This window comes from Thunnus maccoyii, chromosome 17, assembly GCF_910596095.1.
Source record: "Thunnus maccoyii chromosome 17, fThuMac1.1, whole genome shotgun sequence".
NCBI lineage: Eukaryota > Metazoa > Chordata > Actinopteri > Scombriformes > Scombridae > Thunnus > Thunnus maccoyii.
In genome coordinates, this window is record NC_056549.1 from 26,484,442 (window position 1) to 26,506,599 (window position 22,158).

A 22,158-nucleotide genomic window follows, 5' to 3' on the forward strand; every position below is an offset into this window, starting at 1 on the left:
TGTTGATTGTTTGTATTGTTCGACATTGCCAGATTTTAACATGGTTTCCAGTTTCACAGTATCCAGCATTCAAAAAATTGCTAAAACCTCCCCAGCATGTGCAACATTGATGTCTGCTATGAGGCCTCTCCTACATTAACATTGTACAGCAGCATTTAACCCTTCAGAGCAGTATAAACAATTGGCTAATGTGCTTTTGAATACACAAGAGGGATTGGAGTGTGAACAGCATTTGTATGTTGGTCCACAGGGATGTGCAATAGCAATCACAGCATAAAATGGTTAATGATAAAGATTCATTTCCACACATCACTGTAGCATTCACTCCTGGCTGTGAGCCACAACAACTTGGAAGCATGGTGGCCCAGTGCCAGGCATTGAGAGGAGCTGCACATGCTTCTCAAACACAAACAATAACACACTTGGGTCAGGAGTTGTACGTGTTATCTTTAAGTGAGCACATTCAGTTATCACAGAGCACATTTGTTTTGCACCAGCCACCTCCTCCCACACAGTATGGGCCTCCAACAGAGCTTTCAGGGGTTCCATCCATTTTATGGGCTAAACATAAAAACCATGTAGGTTTTGTGAATTCAGCTCCACCTCATAAAGTCACACTCAAGTCTGATGCTAAGCTACCAACGATCAGACCGTACAATTTGCCTCACAAGTCAATTGCTGGTATTGAAGGTGTCATTCAATCTCTATTGGATCAAGGTGTGTTGGTTCAAACCACCAGCCCATGCAACACACCCATTTTGCCCATTCCAAAAGCAAATCGCCCAGATGAATGTCGTTTTGTGCAAGATTTGCAGGCTATTAATATCATTGTAGTACCTACAGCTCCAATTGTGCCAGACACCAATTCGATTTTAGCCTCATTACCATCCAACTCTACACACTACACAGTCTTAGATTTGTGTTCAGCTTTTTTCTCATTACCGTTGCATCCAGATAGCCAGTATCTGTTTGCATTCACATTCAAAGGTAGACAGTACACTTGGCGACGATTACCTCAGGGTTTTGTCGAGAGTCCTACAGTATACACAGCAGTGGTAAAACGGGACTTGGATGACCTCCGCTTGCCAGCAGGCTCCACTCTCCTGCAGTATGCAGATGATCTCCTAATAGCTTCACCATCACAAGAAGCTTGTCGAATGGACTCTATCTTGCTCCTGCAGAGACTAGCTGAGTGTGATCATAGAGCATCACTGGCTAATGTGCAATTTTGTCGGTCTGAAGTGACATACTTTGGTCATGTTTTGAAGGATGGACAGCGCCTTTTGTCACCAGAGAGGCTGAAGCTCCTGGTTATCATGCCTCCTCCCATGACCAAGAAGCAAATGCTCTCATTCTTGGGAATGGCTAACTATTGCAGACATTGAATTTTTGAGTATGCCACTATGGACTCTGTTTTGTGAGCTGCCACACTGCAGTCAGCTCCTCCCGTGGTGCAGTGGACTGAGGACATGCACAAAGCTTTTCAAGATCTGAAACATGCTCTCACCATGGCTCCGGCATTGGGGTTGCTGGACTATCATCAGCCGTTCCATCTGCATGTACATGAACGAGATGGCTTTGCTACAGGCATTCTCGTGCAGAATCATGGGTCTCATTACCATCCAGTTGCGTACTACTCCTCTCGACTAACCCCTGTGGTTCTTGGTATGCCAGGTTGCTTGAGAGCGGTGGCCGCTGTTGCCATCACGATTGACAAATCTTCTCCCATTGTACTGGCTCATGACTGTGTTGTACACGCCCCACATGCAGTACTTCACATCTTGAACACATCTGCTACTCAACACATGACAGCTGCCATGAAGCAATCATTTTTCGTAGTCCACACATAACTTTAAAGCGCTCACCTCCGTTTAACCCGGCTACTCTCCTTCCATTGATTGACACAGATGATGAGCATGATTGCATTACAACTATTGACTTGTGTACACCCCCAATGTCAGACCTATTGCAGACACCAATACCTAATTCTGATATGGTTCTTTACACTGATGGTTCAGCTAACAGACCATCTTACAACACACATCTGGCTGGCTATGCAGTAGTGAATGACTGGGCAATACTAGAAGCAAAAGTGCTGCCTCCAGGAACTTCAGCTCGGGCCGCAGAGCTGTATGCTCTTACTAGAGCTTGTATTCTTGCTTCTGATAAGGTCGCCACTATCTACACTGACTCGCAATATGCATTCAGTGCCGCCCATGATTTTGGCCAATTGTGGAAGATGAGAGGTTTTGTGTCATCTTCTGACAAACCGCTAGAGCATCATGCTATTTTGCGCCCGTCTCAGCTTACAATTATCAAATGTGCTGCTCATGGAATGATTCATGCTCATGGCATGAATGGAAATGATCCTGTTTCACAAGGACATGCGATGGCTGACTTTCCTCTTCCTCCATGGTACATCAATGTGCCTCCACACAACCTGCAAATCCAATTCCAGTACCTTCCGCTAATGATGTTGTGACAATGCAAAATCACGCTGATGGAGCGAAGCCTTTGGTTGTGTAAAGGTTGTACAGTTGATGCGGAGTCTGGCTCCACCCTGATGGTCCACTGGTTTGCCCTCGAGCTCTCCTACATGCCCTAGCACATGTTGCACATGGATCAGCACATGTCAAAAGAGGCGTAATGAATGATGTTATTCGCTCACAATGGTTTGCACCAGGCATTACACAAGTCTCACAAACATTTGTGGATAGTTGTATGATATGCCAACAGACCAGAAAGAAGAACAGTACAGTGAAGCATGACCATTTGGAACCCCCATCAGGTCCCTTTGTAAATATGCAAATAGACTTTGTACATATGCCAAACTGTCAAGGCTACAAATATTTGTTAGTCATAACCGATAGGTTCTCAAAGTGGGTGGAGGGTTTTGCAACAAAAAAAGAAGATGCAAGAACAGTTGTAAAGTGTCTGTTAATAGATGTAATCCCTAGGTATGGAGTACCACAAGGAATAGATAGTGACAGAGGTCCAGCTTTTGTGTCAAAAATCACTCGGGGATTGTCAGATATCTTAGGGTTCAAGTGGCAGTTGCATATTCTTTATCACCCACAGAGTTCAGGTCAAGTAGAAAGAATGACCGCAACTATCAAAGAGAGATTGACCAAAACTGTAATGGCCACAGGGCTGAAATGGCCTGCTGCACTGCCTATTGTGCTGTATTCCATTCAAAGCGCACTAAGTGCAACTACAGGACTGAGTCCTCATGAGGTGTTGATGGGGAGACCAATGTCCACAGGGACAAGCCCCCCTCTGACACCACACAAAACTACTCTGCTTTGGACGGATGAGTTCAAGATTGAGTATGTGAAAAAGATTTTGAGAAAGTTTCATTTACTGGTGGCTGACAGGCTCCCCAAACTATCAGAGGAACCAATTCCTCCTTTGCAGGAAGGTGATTTTGTACTAATCAAATCTCTGGAAAAAGTGTCTTTGTCTCCTAGGTGGAAAGTCCATACCAGGTGTTGCTGACGACTAGGACGGCCCTGAAAGTCGAAGGCAGAGCAGAATGGATCCATGCCACAAGGTGCAGACTGGCTCCCCCAACCGCTGGTGAGGGAGAGCAGAGCCATGGCAAGTAACCGGACGGTTACTCCTTTCCCTTCTGTTTAGTGGGCTTTGGCAGGGAGCAGATCAAGGTGGTCCGGACAATGGAGAGACAGGGGTCTCTCTTGTTCCAGGCGACGGAGAACAGGAAGGCTTTCCTGCTCATGGCACGGCTGGTGTCATTGACCCAGTGTCCTGTTAGAGGGGGCGCCTTTTGCAGAACGTTCCAGAAAATGCAGACCATAAACTCTCAGGCTCTGAACGTAAAGACAGATTGACAAGTTCCTTTGGACTCAGCAGCACGGTAAGTCAAGACAAAACTGAGAGACATATTGACAATGTTGCAATGAGAGAGTCTGAAGAAAAAGAGTTAGAAAAGACTGATGGACATGTTTCCAGCTCTCTCCCGAGCAAAATGAACTGTGAACTCTGTGTTTGAATGTCCCACTGACAGATGTAAAGTAAATGACTGTTATGTTGCATATCCCTTCACTTTTTCTCGAGGTAAATGGCGGTGGACTGCACATGATAAAGCCCTAATTAAGACGGAGCAGGGTGCACCCAGATTAATGAAGGTAACTTTCACACCTACTGTATCTTTGACCAGACCTCTGGAATTGTGGTGTTTCACCAAACAGCAGCTGAAAAATTATCCTGATTGTAGACTGTGGGGTGTTAATTTTCAAGAGGGTACAGGAGAGCTGAAAAGCTGTAAGATCAGCGGGAATGATGAAACTGATGAGGATGATAGTTATCTGTGGAGTGGTTACTTTGCATCCATAAACACAATCGCAGCAGCTGAATCTGAACCAAAGGTACGTGTAACTGTGGACACAACAGCTTCTAATAATGTGGGCACGAGGTATTATGATTTTGCAGGCTTCCACGAGCGGATTCAGCGTCTTGACCTGGATGACATTCCTTCGGAGGAGGAAGATGAGGAGGAGGAAACTTCAAACCTGTAAAAAACACTTCTAAAAGATTCTAAGTGAAAATTAAACAGAGAGCTGAATAGAATAGAGGTATGTTTGTTTGTACTGAATAAAATTGAAAAAAACCCATATCATTTTCTATTTGCAGGCAACATCTCAACATAGCCTTTTGATGATTCTTGCTTTGATGGTGTGTGTAATTGTTGATCTGAATAAAGAAAGTAAGTCTAGTAATCAAGTAGAGTTAGTAATTTTAGTAATCTGTTTAAGATCTGGTCAACTCATATTTTTCATAGACATGATTGTATCTTGATTATTGTGAAATGTTTGTGATTGATAGTTGATGAAAGTGAAGATTGCTCCGCGAGGATGAAGTCTACACCACCATGTGTCATACGTGCTAGTAACCTCTCCATGGTGGTGACCCTCTACTGTACGTAAAGTACATGGGTTGAAGACTTCACAATGTGATTGATTATGATGATTGTTGTGATTGATTTTGTTTCTGATTGAAGTTGTTCATCTAGATTGTTTAATCATTCATTTTATTGATCTGATGTAATCAAGTATGTTTGTGTGAACCCCATTTAAATTGCCAGGGTTTCATCTAGAAGGAGGCAGGAAGTGTCTTGGCCTCTGTCTGTAGGTTCATGTGACCGATGACCTCTGTCATGACCTCCTTTAACACCGTGGTGTTTCAGGGGATCCTTCTTTTAGGATTTGCCTCATAACTGCCCCTGGTGGCCGGAAGACGGAACTCATGGGTCACATGACAGGAGTGCTGAGGGGGTACACAAGAGGGGTTTTATCTAACTTACTGATTGTATGTATTGATCTTAACTGAATTATGGTTTCAAAAGATTGATTCTTGATGACTTTTGTTTTATGTAATAGTTGATTTATATATATATATACTCTTGGTTTCCTGTGTGAAAGAATGAATCTGTAATGTACATGTAGTTTCTGCTCTGTAGATGCACTCTGACGGTCTGCAAATCTAATGATTAATTGGTAATTGGTATTGATCTTATGATCAATAAGAGGGGATTGTTATGGAATTTTCCATCTTTAGGGGTTACATATTGGGTTACACTGGGTCAAGCCTGGGCCTTTAGGTCACACTGTAATTCTTAAGCAGGAATGGGACATTTTCTCCTCTCCTTGAGACTCCAGCTGTCTGTGATGTTTTGGGGAAAGCAGAAACCTCTCTGATAGAGGGTAAATCAGCATTGCCATAGTCACCAAGGTCGGAGGAGTCTGTCCTAGACAACACAGATAGGTGGAATGTGAAACCAGAATGTGCTGACAGTGACCTGAAGTTCCATGCAACGTGACCTAAACTGACGGGTAAAATGCAGTTCCTTGTTTAGAAACTAGTGAATCAGTTAGACTAATTTTTCATATTGTAGGCTGATCTGCTTGGGTTAAAGACTAAGACTCAGACTTTCAGGGGGCAGAACGGAAAGAGACAACATCTGAGCTGCAGATGACTTCATTGTTCGATGTTTCAGTTCTCCTTGGCCAAATACTTCAATAAACATTTTCAGCTTTAAGACATCAAAGGCTCGTGTGCGCTTTTCTCCACTGAGGTGCTGACCATCGCTCAAAATATCCACACAGAGGGACAAACAAACTACAAACTACAAAGAGGATAATTATTAGCAGAAATTGATATTGCAGTTATACAGATTACTATTTTTTTGGAAATGTCTTTTTAGATGAAAAATGTTGCAACTCCATTTACACTATCATGTAACACTAAACTGTCCATTGCACTGATACAAATATATAGGAAAATTACATTAGGGATTAATTGATAAAATAATATTGAACTAAATGAAGAAATATAGCTATGTGAGGCACAAACGCAATTTAAGTGCAAGTTGCCGATTGGCAGCCTGATGAATCTGCAAACTTAACAGTCTAATCATGTTTCTACAACCACTTGTTTTTTCTTCCATTTCTATTATTTCACTGTTATGGATTATCCACATTTATTTCACTTTTCTTTACATTTTTAATTGGCTGTTTTAGTTTTTATTTGTGTCCTGTAAGAAGTCTCAAAAACACACACACACACACACACACACACACACACACACACACACACACACACACACACACACACACACACACACACACACACAAAATCACACACATAAAAACATGCACACACCCAAACTGTTTAAGCACACAAACAATACAGGATGTAGAAAATAAGTGTCTTGGAAAGAGTGTAAAATGTTTATTGTTCTTTTCTGAATTTCAAACGCCAAATCACTGAATTAACAAAACAAGTTATGTTAAAAAATGGAAATGAAAGATATAAAGGAGGGAAGTTAGCGACACTTAAAAACCATTTAGCTGTACAACTGAAAAATGAGGGGATTCCATGAACCATGAAACCATCTGCATTAAGACCAGATCTCACAGGGGGTCAGTGTGTGAAACACACCCCTGCTGCAGGGCCGGGTTCAATTCATGTTCATTTCAGCCCATGCAGAAAGGTTTCTGTTTTAAAGTCACATCATCGCAAAATCAACCATTTCTATTCTGCATGGAGTGAACTGCAACATGAACTGGCCTCTAAACATACAGTACAGCTGACTCTTAAAGGAGCACTTTGACAGGGTTAAATAAAAACATACGCAAATACTGATAGAATATAACCTTGTCAGTAAAACATAAAATAAAAGATAACTCAAGAGGTGAGGTGGTCCAGGTTGAGCTGCAGGTCGGCGCCCAGCAGGCTCGAGCGCAGATGTGCAGGGAGAGGAGGAAAATGTCGCTGTCAACGCCGACTTCCCCAAAAACAAGGACCGTGATGACGCCGAGAGGCCTGGGAACGACAGCTCAGATAAGACATACATACTTCTTCTTAAATTAACTCCTCCTGTCTTTCTTCCAGCAAAATAAAAACACTCGTGGTAGAAAGACAGAAATATTTCCACCCACATTTTCTGAAAATCTTACAAGCGAGGAGGGATATGTTCAAAATCCATACACACTCGGCTGTAATTTACAAAATGTGACGTATATCATTTGTAAAAGAATGTTGTAGGCTAACGGCTAGCGCTCTGAGGAAGGCGAAGAAAAGAAAAAAAGGCTGATGATGGAGGACTGCGTCATGCACGTCTGAAGAAGCCTCTGCAATACTATGAACTGAGGAGTCAAGAATAAAGCAATAATGTGGGGGTGAATTTTTTATACAATATGGAAAATGGAAAAAAAAAAAATATATATGGAGGCTTCCAGTTGGATCTCTAGAAAATCAAACGTACACATCAGGTGCTCGTCCGTGAAATGGTTCTCTTCCTTTACCTCTATCATTTTTATCATTATTATTATTATTTTTGTGCAGGAGAAAATAAAATCTGAAACGGAAGCAAACAAATAAACTAAAACAAGCCTTTCTTATTTACATTGAATACAGGTATTTCATTGCATTGACTCCCTCCATCCCCCCCCCCCTCCATATAAACTTCCCCATTCGCCGCATTCTCAGAGTTCAGACCCCAGGGGGCATGTTGGAGACTGAGGGTTGTGTTTTTGAGGGGGTTGGTGGTGGAACTGAAATGCTCGGGTTGAGCTGAGGAAGCTGTACACATCCCTAAAATAAAAACCTGGCTGGGAAGGCTCCAGAGTTTTTTTTTTTCCGTTTTTTTTTTTTGAACAGCACTGTTTGGCGGCCAGTCCCGTTCCCAGCCAAGCTGACCCCCGCAGAGAGGGAGACTGAGGGGAGGGTCTGGAAGGGGAGGGGAGTTTAGAGGTTATCCCCGGGCTGGTACTGAGGCTCGGTGGCTGTGAAGTAGTCCTCCAAGAAGGCCTGCAGGTACTCGAAGGTGGGCCGCTCCTCGGCGTCCTTCTTCCAGCACTGCAGCATCAGCTCGTGCAGGGAGATGGGGCAGTCCTGGGGGCACGGCATCCTGTAGCCTCGCTCCACCTGCTCCAGCACCTCACGGTTGTTCATGCCTGAAAATCAAACAAACAGAGGGTGAGTAAGAGCGCCAGGAGCTCTTAAACAGATCAATATGACAGCTCCGAGGAGACTGACTGCTTTGATTTTGCCTTGGTGACCTTCAACACAAACAGACAGCGGGCTTTAAAATCCCCGGCGCTATCAATCTAAATCTGCTAAAGCCTTTTAATTGAGTAGCTGATATTTATAAGGGTTCGCTGTCTGCTTTGTCAAAAACAAAACCCAGTGACGGCTTCAGAAAGCTGCTTACACATCTGTTAGAATGATGCTGCTCCCTCAGCTCATTGCATGCTAACCCTCCTCACCTTCTCCCTCAGGCACAAGCAGCCCACCAGACCCATCTGGACAAACATGTGTTCCCCCTCCCTGCATGGAGCTCTACTCGGCCTCCGCCTCTTCTCTTATTTCTCTTTTTGTTTCCAAGTTGTCCCACAGGCGAGCTGCGGTAATTAAGGGTTATCTCACATTCTGGCAGGGAACTGAAGGTTACCCAAGCATTAAAGAAGCTTTTACTCCCATAAACAGCAGGAGTGGCCGCCGGTCGTCATAGAAAAGGCTGTGTGTGTACTTTGGTAAGAACTCCGTGTCATACGAGAGAGGAGAGGTTTCTCCTTATCAAGCTACTTTATTGACTTGTTCCGAGTGGCTCAAGGTGAAAGCTACACCACAGTTAAAACCCTGTGCTGCTCATTTAACCCTTCGTCTTCCTCACCTGGGTAAGGCACCCGACCCTTGGTGACCAGCTCCGTGAGCAGGATGCCAAACGACCACACGTCCGACTTGATAGTGAACTTGCCGTACAGCGCAGCCTCCGGGGCGGTCCACTTGATGGGGAACTTTGCGCCTGCAGTGAGATGAGATGAGCATTAATGGTGTGGATATTTTGAGCGATGGTCAGCAGGCGAACACGAGACTTTTTATGTCTTAATGCTGAAGATGTTTATTGAAGCACTTGGTCAAGTCGAGAACCAAAAACGATGCTGTCTCTTTCTGTTCTGCCCTCTGAAGGTCTGAGTCCTAGTCTTTATCGAACTCCAATATGAAAAATTAGTCTGATTGGTTCACTAGTTTCTAAACAAGGAACTGCACTTTACCTGTGACAGTTTAAGTCATGTTGCATGTAATTTCAGCAGTTTTGGTTGGATCATCTGACTGTGTCATCCACCCATCTGTGTTGTTTAGGGAAGCCTCTTCTGACCTTGGTAACCATGGAAATGCTGATATACCCTCTATCAGAGAGGTTTCTGCCTTCCCAAAACATCACAGACAGCTGAAGTCTGACCTCAAAGCCAAGCTTGACCCAATGTAACCCAATTTGTAACCTCTAAAGATGGAAAATTCCATAACAATTGACTAGTGACCTATTGTACCCTCTAAAACAACAAGTGTTTGGTAAAGAGCTGTGGTCTTCTGGACCAGCTGACATTGTCATTTTCTCTTGATAACTTGTTCAATGCCGTCTCTGCTACTATCTAGGTAATGGTGGAACTCAGCTGATAAAAATTGGGCAAAAATGTCATTACTATATTTTTTTCCATATCAGTCGATATCAGTATATATCATCCCAATATAAATTAAGTCAAGTTTCTATTGAGCTTAAAATTCCCTATTAGACTATTCAGAATGTGAAAAAATGACCAAGATTTGCACGGGCTTCAAACTGAAAAACAGAAGAAAGAAAAAAAAAAAAGAAAAAAAGTTTTTCCTCTTGTTCCTTGGATGTTGGCTGTTTGAGCTCCACTGTGCAGAATGATGTATGTGCAGAGTTTGTTTTCACATTCATCTACTGAAGAGTGAAGGTTTTTCTGTGTTCACTTTCAATCTGAGTTTAAGACGTTTATATATGAGCATAGTTTGTGACATCACAACTAGTTTGAAAAAGGGGGCGGGTGTAATTTTAAGAATTTCTAACAATGTCAACACAATGAAAAAACATATCGGACACTGGAGGGGATCTTTAAAGAAATAAATGGTAAGTCCCCTGTTTAGCATTTACGAACAGTATATAAAGAGTTAATAAATAGCTTATAAGACACTATAATGTAGTTATATGCAGACATAAGTGTTTATGTATTATTAATGTATTAACCACCCTATAACTCCTCCTATAGTTCATAAGAGGATGATGGAATATAAACAGGTAACGAATGACAACACATTAAAACACAGTTCTAATGATATAAAATATATCTTCTTAGTAGAAGTTAGAAACTTTATTAAATGTTTATATATACTGCTTATAAATGATAAATAGGAGGACTTGAAATAAAGTGTTACCAAATAAATTATACAAAACCAATCTTGTCAGTATAAATCCTTAAAACTCCTGCAGTATGAAATGTTTATAGCCAGGGAGCTCATTTCTTAGATCAGTTATGTTCATCATCAAGCAGATATGTTATGTTATGTTGGGTGGTTCTGTCTAATTGCTGCTGTTTGAGACTGGAAGCATTTGGTGTGTTTATCTTTCTCAATCAACTCTTCTGTGTCTATTCTGGGAAGTAGGCTGGAATTACTAAAGGAGTGCCATGTGATTTATTATCTATTATCAAGGAAATGTTTCTTTCATTACATATATGGTTTTAATCTCCCAGCGCTATTTGAGGAGTACTACTCAGCCTGTGACAACAGTTTTATAATGACTGAGAAAGTAAACCTGATGATGTCATCATGGTTATCTTATTGTGGGGGGCTCGGATGCTATAATTTTTTTAAGCCTGCGTTACCAACTGGGACTGTGGAGTTTGAAAGAAGGATGTTACTGAGTGTCATTATGGGAAGTGAATGATTCAGCATTTTTGGTGCTTTACTCATACTGGGAAAGTCAGCATCATCAACATGCTGCTTTCATTTTGACCATTCATTTTGTAATCTGTCCCCTAACTTTGTCAACTTTTAAAGTGCTTTTATGTACCAGGACAGATGTGTGTTTTGCCTTAGTAATAGCTCATTTTTATTCTGCTCAAGATCTATTCACTTCTAAAACCTAAAGAGGTGCAGACAAGCTCTGTCACAGAGTATTTTAGGCCTACTTAGTGGAATGTTGAAGAGGAAAATCAGGGTTCGGGAGGTTAATCAGACGTACAATCACTTCTACAAAGCTGGGTTATGTTAGGCTGAATGCTAATTTACAACATCTGCCAGCTTAAGGAGGTCTGACAGTCAGCACTTTGATATGACTTTTAAAAGCAAAGCGAAACAACTAACAGAGCTCCAAAAACATGTGCGCTGCAAAACAATTTAATATGTCAAAGGCAGAAAATAAATCTCAAGAATCATGACGGCATCACTGAGCGATAATAAACTTCATCAAGAGGAACAGCAGTCATGAGCTCAAACTAACCAACAGGGAGATGACGGACATTTACAGATGTAGACTGGGTGTAGACAAACACTGCTTATTGGTGCTTGACTTGATATGAGCCACATTTGCAGCAGAGATTGAAACAGGCTAATATATGATGAAAAACAATCAGCTTTTGAAATAAAATCAAATGAAATGCCAAATTTCTTTGACAAAAACAAATCTGAACTCAAGGTCCACTTACTAGATTTCTTCCAGAGCTCTCAGCCACATATCATGACCCTCAACGGCTGCTGGAATTACTCAGTTCTCACTCAGATAATTCAGCTGTCATAACGTGACCTATGTATTGTACTTAAAGCGACCTAAGTATGGAGCAATTTAATACTTAGATCATGTGATGACAACTGGACCAACCCAATCTGCTGATGAAGGCCATGTGATGTAGTTCAAAGCCCCCAAAGAAATCTACTAAGTGGACTTTGAGTTGGGAACTACTTTTTCCAAAGTCAAGGATGAACCGTCAAGCTTGGCAGATTTCTTTAATCAGCTCACTGACAAATGTTCCAAACACTGAACAGCTTGGATGGTCAATACTTGAGTAACAGTCTCTTCTGTACAGTAAATGCTGTATAAGTCTCTCTCTCTGGGGACAGGAGTGTCCACTCTCTGTTTCAGTGAGCAAACATTTGGAGCTGACTCTGATTATGGCTTCACTGCTAACTATTTGCTCAACATTTTGATGTGGGTGTGTTGCAAATGATGTGGCCTGCTGAGAAAATTCTCTCCATGACCTAATGCAGCCATACAGTATGACTGTGTGTGTGTGTGTGTGAGTGGGAGCATTAAGTATGTGCAGTAAACACTGTGTATGTATACGTGTGTGTGTCTGTGGGAGAGGAGAGGAAAAGCCCCACCTTGCCGAGCTGTGTATTCGTTGTCTTCGATGAGCCTGGCCAGGCCAAAGTCAGCGATCTTACACACCAGGTTGTCTCCGACCAGGATGTTGGCGGAGCGCAGGTCTCTGTGGATGTAGTTCATCCTCTCGATGTAGGCCATGCCCGCTGCCACCTGGAGCACAGCACAGTGAGCAAGGCTGCATCAACGCTGATGGAAACTATCGTCTTGTTGTCTCTGCTGAATACTGCAACTGATTTGCTTCCATCTGAACTCACATATTGTAAGTTCTCAGATAAAAGCTGGTATTCAAATAATGGACAACATAATGTACAAGTACACAACGCTAATTTAATTAAATCAACAACAGAGTCATGTCATGTTTTTCTTTTTAACAGAAACACACCACCGTCAACACAACTCATCACTTCCTGCATGTTATTCACATTAAAGGCCTTGTCTGGACTGTCCTCTCAAGAGACTCTATTTCTATGTCCTTCAGGCTGATTGTCCTAATTTGAAACATCTGTCCTAGTTAGTATAAACATCGGTCCGGTGACTGTTGGATTTTATGCTGAAGAAAGAAGTTTGTGGGAACATCGCTCTTTATATGTTGGAATAAATGATTGTGTCAGAGTTATGAGTGTTCAGCTTTCCCATTATCATTATTTTTTATGTCTTCCTGAAAGCCAGCACCTTACTAGAATATGTATATTTTTCTTCTGTTTCTTCTGTTTGGTATTTTAATGTGAAATTTTGGTGCAGGAAGTGTTGAGTTTCATTAACTGAGGCTTAACAGCAAACAAAAATAGAGAGAGTTGAATTGAAATATTTTGTGAATAAAAATGAGTATGACATGACTCTGAATTGATGGAATTAGTGCTGTAGAAATTTCCATTATGAATTTATCAAGACAACAGATAAATATGGCAGAAATTTTGAGTTTACATTAGTAGCAAACAGCTTCAACAGCCAATGAGCATGGGAGCAGATCAGAAAGGGGAGTTTTTTAAACTAAAAAATTATAAAATGTATTTTTAAAGGACCAGTGTGTAGAATTCAGTGGCATCTAACGGTGAGGTTGCAGATTGCAACTAACTGAATACCCCTCCTCTCCCCCTCCCCTTCCGAGCATGTAGGGGAACCTATGGTGGCCACGAAACTCACAAAAAATGCAAAGGTCCTCTCTAGAGCCAGTATTTGGTTTGTCCATTATGGGCTACTGTAGAAACATGGCGGTGCAACATGGTGGCCTCTGTGGAAGAGGACCAGCTCCCTATGCAGATATAAAGGGCTCATTCTAAGCTAACGAAAACACAATGATTCTTATTGTCAGGTTATTATACACTAATTAAAACATACTTATGAATATTATATTCCATTTCTGCCGAGTCTGTTCAGCTAGATGCCACTAAATTCTACACACTGGACCTTTAAAACAGGGGAAATTAGAGATAAAGGCCTTTTTCTAATATAAGCTGGTTTCAAAAAGGCCTGGTTCTCTCTGAGAATTTACTGTCCAGGAGAGGTTTTAAGTATTAAGTAGTTTCAAAAGTATCTGAAAAGTTTTTTGCACAAAGCTAATTTTAAAAAAAGCAAGTGTACAGATAAAACAAAGTAAATGGCATGTGATTTGATCTATATATACCTGTGCAGCCATGTCCACCAGGTTAGGCAGCTTCAACCCCCGCCCTTCTCCATCCTTCAAGAAGTCCAGCAGGCTTCCTACAGTGAGTGGACATAAACAGATGTCTGATATCAGTCCATGTAAACATACAAACAATGAAGACACAAACTGTGTGGCCTACATTCATCAGTGGTATCACTGGTATCCCACTGCTCCCAGCTTCTATAGGAACTGTTTGTAATTCAACAATTACAAATCAAAAGCAACAATCTGACAGCTGAATGTTTTGGAGACATGGGACATGAGAGACATGGTTTGTAATTTGTCTTTTCAGTTCTACTTCATATCATCAACAATAATGACAGTTACAGGATAAAAACAGGATAGCGGACTTGATGATCACCACAAAATACTTTGACATCCACGATATTTCACCCTGGATTGTTTTTTTGAAAACACATTCTTCTATCTAACTCAGTGGGCTGACCTAGATGTGGCAGCCTCTGCATGCAACACAGTGATGCACATCAAAGTTTCCATTCTTGTGTTCTCTAGCATTTAATGTGCGTCTACAGCTCTTTCTTGTGGGGTTTCTAAATTCCAGTGTTTTGGAGGATTGTTTTGAAGGCCTTAATCATCTTCAGCCTCTTTGAAACAAAGGCTTTACCATACCAGAACAGTTACTGTTATTCTGACTGAAATGGAACAAAAACACTTAGATTGAATATGTTTTGCAATGTCTGCACGCTTGTACTACATGCCTATAAACACAACAGAACATGAACAGGCACACAAAGAGTACAGGCCTTTGGATTCAGACCCTTTTGTACATTTTGTTTGCTATTTTTCAAATTTTTACTAGTGTGGCAGTTAGGGTCAATCAAAGGGAAGGTTGGTGGTGTCCATTGGTCAGTCAGTAACTCTATCCAACACTTTGGACTACAGCAATATATTTCAACATCTCCATTTACTGTGGAAATAGTCCCTAGAGGAAGAGTCAAAATGATTTTGGAGTTCCCCTGACCTTTCCTACTTCATACCAACCTTACCATTATGCCTCATGTATTGACCACATTAATGCTGAACCCTTTTCATTTCCAACACGTTTTCCTCTTGCCAATTAAGGGCATGAGATGAGTGTAGCTGATGCATTGTATTAGCCAGAGGAACTAACGGTCAGTATGGATGACATAAAGCAAAAATATAAATTCTGATCTTGGGTTGGGGTCTCAAATTTGGCAGTACCAACTTGGCCCAATCGGGTTGGGTTTTAAAGACATGATTACCCGGGTTTGGACCTCAGTTTTAGGCCTTTACTATGAGGGATATCATGGGGTATATTGAACGATGTTGCATCAATGTTGCATCAAGAAGCTTGACATGTTTTCTCTTTGATGAAAGAGGGGTTTGACTTAAACTCTAGAGGCTAAAAATAATGAATGAAAGTATTATAAAATTAAGTATATGAGACTGCATGACAAAAAGTGCAAAAACTCAAGGGGTCTGAATGCGTTTGCAAAGAAATGTATGGAGGCCTGTTAATGAACGGTGTGTGTATATATGCATATGTTTGTGTGTGTGTTCATCTACCTTTGCCCATGTACTCTGTGACGATGTAAATGGGCTCCTCAGATACCACAGCGTAGAGCTGCACCAGCTTGTCATGGCGGAGTTTCTTCATGATCTGAGCCTCCTCCAGGAAGGACTCAGGGGACATGGTGCCAGGCTTCAGAGTCTTTACCGCCACCTTAGTGGTGCCGTTCCACGTTCCTGGCATATACACACACACTGGCATCAGTACAGTAGGAATATCAAGTCATATTCAAATAACATTAGTTCAAAGTCAGACTTGACTACCCCAAGGTCCAATCAGAAGAGATGATTGGCAGGTGAGAGGCAAGTGTAGTCAAAAACAAGGGCATAAGTCTTGCTTTGAAATGACAGTGAGGTAAACATGCAACATAGAATGAGATCAGGAGACAGTATGAGAATCAGCTTGTTTTTAATTCTCATACACAGAGGTTGTGCTGAAGGATAATTAAATGGGTATGAGATTTAGAGTGGACCTTGATTTGAGATGGCTTTTAAAAGCCAAGAGAGGGATCCAGCAGGGCTTTGAGAGCCACAATACTCCAACACGGGAGCAGATAATCCTTTGTAGGATGATTAACAAAAGCAAGCCTGTAAGCTCCTCACTGGTTGCACGCCAGTTACTGTAACACAGCATGTCTATGCTGCCAATGTGCACTGCCTCAAGCTACTGTGTCAGAGCACGCATAATAAGATATGGATCACTGTAATCACTCTACTACTACTAAAGTAGTGCTCCATTTATCTCTTTCTGTCACAGTAATGGATGCAGGAATATTAGTAGTGACCCAAAGGGACAACAGAGCCCATCAGCTAACACTTGGTCTACATGTGTTCGGCGGGTTTGGGGGGTTTAATTTAAGAGTTAGCTCATAAATCAGAGCAGGCTTTTTCAGTGATGCAGCTGTGCAGACATTTTGGGAGTCGGGGCCAAGCGGGTGATGGTCACCTGCTGGGTGGAGATGTAAAAGGATCCCAGAAACTGGGTGTCATCTGGGAGAAGCCCTCCTCCCAGTATCTGTCCAGCTGGAATATGATCAGAATGCACACGCTCATGTTTTATATATGGAAGAACAAAATGACTGTTATATAAATAAGTATTAATAAAGTAAAAGATAAATATAAGATATATAATATAAGAAAATATTAAATATTATTAGTTTTAATCTTATATCATAAGTTTTTATTTCAGATTCCCCTTTTCAAAAGTCATTTTTTAGTTCATAATTGAATTTTCTGTAATTACATTTATATTTTAACAGTGTCTCTTTTTATGACAGTAGTGTCACAAATCTGTGCTCCTCAGCCAATTAAAAGGCCCCCAGCCTCTCTTAAAAGGACTGCTACCAAATTTAAAGCCCAACTGACATCACAAAAAATGATGTCAGAGATTACTGAATTACTGAAAGGCAGAAAAAGGTCTTAATGTGGAACAGTGCATGTGCTTGAGTGACAGCAGAGCCAGTAGGTGCATGGAGACACACTATAAAACAATCTGTAATTATAGTAACTGTAGCTTACAAACTAAAGAGGACAGTCTTCTGTTAGCAGTGCTACTGAAGAATAACCATTTAGCATCTACACTGCACGATGTTGACATTTGCAGCAAAGTTTTTAAGCTGTTCAAAATTCTACAGCAGACTAGCTGATTAGTTATACGGCCTGTAAAATGATCGTCATTTTTCACTTATCTGTCTGTCTGTTAGCTCATCCAGCGAGCTTAAGTGCAGGATAAGATGTGTCTTTGCTAAGAGATAAGGAGCGGACATTAGCTAGGGAGCTAGAGAGCTAATGTGGGATGTTGTTAAAAGTCTGTGGTTCTTTATGTGTTGTGTCTCCGGTTGCTGTCAAGCCGTTAGTCACTGTCACTGTTAGCTAATGACAGAATGAGGTAAAGGCTTTACACAATACTTTAAAGGGCTTTGACTGGCTATTTGCACTTAACAGCATTCTGATACATGCACAGGGAGAGGGCGCCGTCATAAAATCATAGAATATAAATTTCTTCATCTTGAATACTGATTTTTTCTCTCAAAAGAGAGCATAGTACATGTAATTTACAAAATGGATCTGTATGCTACAGTAGAAAGAAACACAATTTAATTTCAGTTAGACTTTAACCAGCTAACTCCCAACAATGCCACAGTAATTATCAATCAACCAGCTACTGCTGTTGTAAATAAACACAATGCCCAGACACAATAGTGAACCTCTAGTTTTATTTAGCTTAATAAGGCTACATGTTACCTAGTTAGCCAGCTAACTAGCATTTTTACTTAGATTCTTTCTTGGCAGCAAAGTGAAGAGCTAGTGCTAACAGCAGCAGCTAGCTGGTTAAGTTACCTCTGCAGCGTTGAGATCCTAAAAACCTTTATAAGAGGAACACCTAACTTTTTTTACATTTTACTTTATTAATTCATTTGATAGTTTCTTTTATAATGTCATATTTATTTTTTTAATATCGATCATTTTGGAGTTCCATACTTCAGAGCATATTCAATTAATTACTGTAAATAACAGCAAGAGCTGATTTCAAGGATTATGTGTTACAAAACAAACACGCAAAAATCCTGCGGGAATGCTGGAGAGGGATAAGATAGAATTTGCTTTCATCTCCAATTAGTAAACAAAATTGCAAATTGTTTCTTGCCACATTTATTAGAATGCAGGGAAAAGCACTGATGGAAATCTTCATATTTTTTCCCAGGGTGACCCACAGAGAATTAAAAAGGGGGGGTTGAGGGGGGAGGGGGTGGTCCCTTACCGTAAAACACATCAGCAAAACATCCCGTCCCAAGCTTTACTTCCAACTCAAGTGCGTCTCTGCTGATCTCCCAGGCATCATGACTCAAGCCCACAGTGTCAGGGATGTAGTTCACACACACGCCCGTTAAATTAAAGCACAAACCATCCGCACTCTCTACAGGGGAGGGAAGGCAAGGCACACAGGGTTAACTACCGGGGAGAGGCGCATGCAGTGAGGGACATGGAAGGAGGCCATCTTTAGACTGTGAGAGCAGAGTCTCCTGACACACTGGATGTTTTTCCACATGATTTTGGGAGGAGGGGTCATAAAACCAGAAGTATTTCCCTGGCAACATTCCCAAACTGAGAATTATCAAAATTTCCTGCCCCAGTTTCTCATTTGATCCCCCCCCCCTCCCCCCGCCTCCCAGACTGGATTATTTGCTTGTGTTTTGGAGTTGGTCTGGTGTCTCTGCTAACTCAGTGTGGCTCCTTCCATGTGGCCTCTTCTTCCAGAGGCGACTGGATCCGTACCCATCCAGACCTCCCCAAACTGCCCGTTCCCAAGACGCTTGATCAGCTGCAGCGACTCCCGCGGGATCTCCCACACGTCTTTGGTTTTGACAGACAGGTCGGCGAGGCGGGGCATCCCTTTGTGGCAGGGAACCACCAAGCGACAGCAGAGCCCCGCGGCTCGGTCTGCGAACGGCGCACAGCGAGGCACAAATAAAAGCAAAAAGAGAGATGTACAGAGAGTTAGCAAAGCATCTGGCAAGAGAGAGAGAGGAAAGCAAAGGATGGTAAAGGTGGATTCTCAAAGCGGCACAACAAGTAGGACAACAGAGAGTGGAGTAAACATCAAAGCTGAAAATCAATTCCTTTCTGTTAACTTCCTGAATGGCACACAGGCTGCTTCCACGGAAGAGGATCCAGCAGTAATCAGTCTAATGTGCTCTTCCTGATCATCACATTAACCAAAGTGCTGCCTGCATGTACACGTTTTAGCACAAGGTCCTCAGAATTTATTCACAGCAGCCAGTGAGGCAGAGATGCTTTCACAGTTCTAACACCTCAAATTCCAACACCTACATCAGTTTACTAATCATGTGGAGTACTACTCAGCCAATTAAACAGTTCTTTAACATCTCCCGGGGCTCTGGAGGAGCTTTGTCAAATCTGCCAAAATGACCCTGATGACATCAGAGGACCTTTATGTCATTCCAAATCTCTCTCCCCCCTCATTTCCTGTCACCTCTCTACTGTCAACTTGATAATAAAGGCATGATGTGAAATAAAAAATCTGCAAACAAACAGACAACAACAAAAAAGGGGCATTTATTAGGCAGGGAGCCACTATACAGTCTCATTATTGGAAGTGTGGGATCCAGTGTTTTTGGAGAGAAGGATCTAGCTGCGATCTTGCAGACCTATCCTAACCCTACACGACACACCCATTTTACTATATGACCCCCACCGATGTTGTCACCCTAACGGCATGTGATACGACACAACCCCCTTAACCCTAACCCTAACCCTAACCCTAACCCTAACCAAGTGTGTCTGTAGATACCACATGTTTATGCATGTGGCTGCAGCTGGATATATTTGTTTTTGGAACTTGACCTTTACTAAAAGTCATATTATCTGAGCCTCTTCTTATGTTTTATTTTGTGTGTCTCAAATATGTAAACCCAACTGCCAGTGTTATAGTAATACTAGTAACTAGGATAGAGCACACAATTATCCTCGGTTGAGGAATGTCGCCACATTGTTTTTTCTTTCTGACTCGCATTTTATTATTTTCAGAAATAATTTGCACTGTAATATAAAATAAGGCATACAAAAATTATGCATTTCATAATTTTCTATCACTGAATTTCATTTGATGTTTCACTTCCCACGTACAACCATCTAAGGAGTCCTCTATGTGAAAAAAAATATTATAGCAGTATTCTTGCTGTGGTGGAACAATCTTGCTGAATGAATACACAGTAAAAGTTTCTCATGCTGCTGCTACTGCTGCAGTACCAAAGCAGAAAGTATCAGTGCAGCTCGTAAAAGAAGTGTAGTCTCTATGTTACACTCACTTTGGCAAATGGCATCTTCGACTCACCTATGCTTTACGATAATGATGGTAAATTATGTAAAGAGATAGCTTGGGGCCGTCAGTCGCTCTTCTAGGAAATGTATATGGACGCAGTTGTGGTTAAACATAAAGACAGGGATTTTATGCACCGTGAGAAGCATTAACAGTCTGTGGCCTAATGCTTGTTTAGGCGGCTGAGTGGTACTCCAGCTGCTTCCATTTCGATCACTTTAGCTGATGACACCATGTCATCTGTGTCATGAAGTCAAACATCTCTTGCTTTTACTCTGGAGGAAGCTCTTGTGTTTGCCTGTCATCGATTAAGCCAGTGGATTATGGTAGAGTTTCCGTTGATACCTCCAAGCTGATATCTAGAAAGAGCCCCCCTTCCCTACCTTCTAATGCTGAGGGGACAAAGTGACCCCCCTCCCTCTACTGCTGCCAGTGATAAGACTCCAGGGTGATTGCATGGGGCAGTAAAGACGAGATAAAGGCCTGTGTGACACCCGTGGGAGTGCTCAACCTGCAACTCTGCCATCAAAGCCCATCTGGGCTGCCTGCCTGCTGCCTCAGCTGCTCCACTTAGGCATCAATACAGCCCTCAGTTCACTCTGCTGGCTGTCATAAAACCTGTCAATATGTGGACTGTATACACACAGGAAACATCAAAACAGGCAGCGTTTCCTAGAAAGACATGGCAGTTTAAAATTATGAATTTCGAGCGATAGAGCTTTGATCGGAGTTAATGAGTTGAAACCATTACTCTCTACTGACAGCTAATTTCATGTTAAAGGAAGAGTCTGTCAGCGATGGATCTTTGCATTGTGCTACATTCTGTAGTAGATCAATTTATTCAACCTCCTAAACTAGACTCTCTGCTTTGGTTTCTTCATAATGATAATAATTGAATATAATGATTTATGACAGTTTTGTAATCAATAACCAAACCTGAGCAGTTTCAATTTCCAACCTTAGCTCGCCTTAGTGTCAGTTTAAAAAAATGACACTCATCTGAGCACATGAATGGATGGGTTGAAAGCAATACATACATACACTGCTTTAATTTTCATTGGGATTGCCTATTTTTTTCACAAACCAAAACATATGCTGTCAAAATACACTGAAAGATGCGATAATCACATAAATGCTTTAAAGTGGGATGATGTAACTTTTGCTGAACAGCAGCCACTGTGTCCACAAGAGGCAATTACAGGATGATGCTCAGTCGCTTTAAAGACATCATCACTGGGCTACGTGACTGAGACCGAGCGGAAGCAGGAAATAACTAAAATGTCTCCTGGTGAAGTACAGTGTGTTTACTCATTGTTGTACTTTCATGATAATGTTTATGACATGCAAAATATAGTGTACCTATGGAAGGCCATATCCGCCAGGAAAAAAAGATGAAACATTAGGAATGTCAGAAAT

General features: G+C 41.6%; 1 protein-coding gene across 6 annotated transcripts in view; it reads right to left on the reverse strand.

The window, feature by feature from the left end:
* Window positions 1-6,732: 6,732 nt before the first annotated feature.
* Window positions 6,733-22,158, reverse strand: part of fynb (FYN proto-oncogene, Src family tyrosine kinase b) — a 77,195-nt gene continuing 61,769 nt past the window's right edge. For 3 of the 6 annotated variants that reach the window (XM_042389905.1, XM_042389904.1, XM_042389906.1), the window contains 7 exons: window positions 19,179-19,343; window positions 18,664-18,819; window positions 15,900-16,079; window positions 14,331-14,407; window positions 12,703-12,856; window positions 9,194-9,325; window positions 6,733-8,474 (listed from right to left, as the gene is read on the reverse strand). In XM_042389905.1, coding sequence (XP_042245839.1) covers window positions 8,266-8,474; window positions 9,194-9,325; window positions 12,703-12,856; window positions 14,331-14,407; window positions 15,900-16,079; window positions 18,664-18,819; window positions 19,179-19,343 — 1,073 coding nt within the window. In that variant the 3' untranslated portion in view covers window positions 6,733-8,265. The remainder of the gene's footprint in view (window positions 8,475-9,193; window positions 9,326-12,702; window positions 12,857-14,330; window positions 14,408-15,899; window positions 16,080-18,663; window positions 18,820-19,178; window positions 19,344-22,158) is intronic. The other 3 variants (XM_042389907.1, XM_042389909.1, XM_042389910.1) reach the window with 3 other exon arrangements.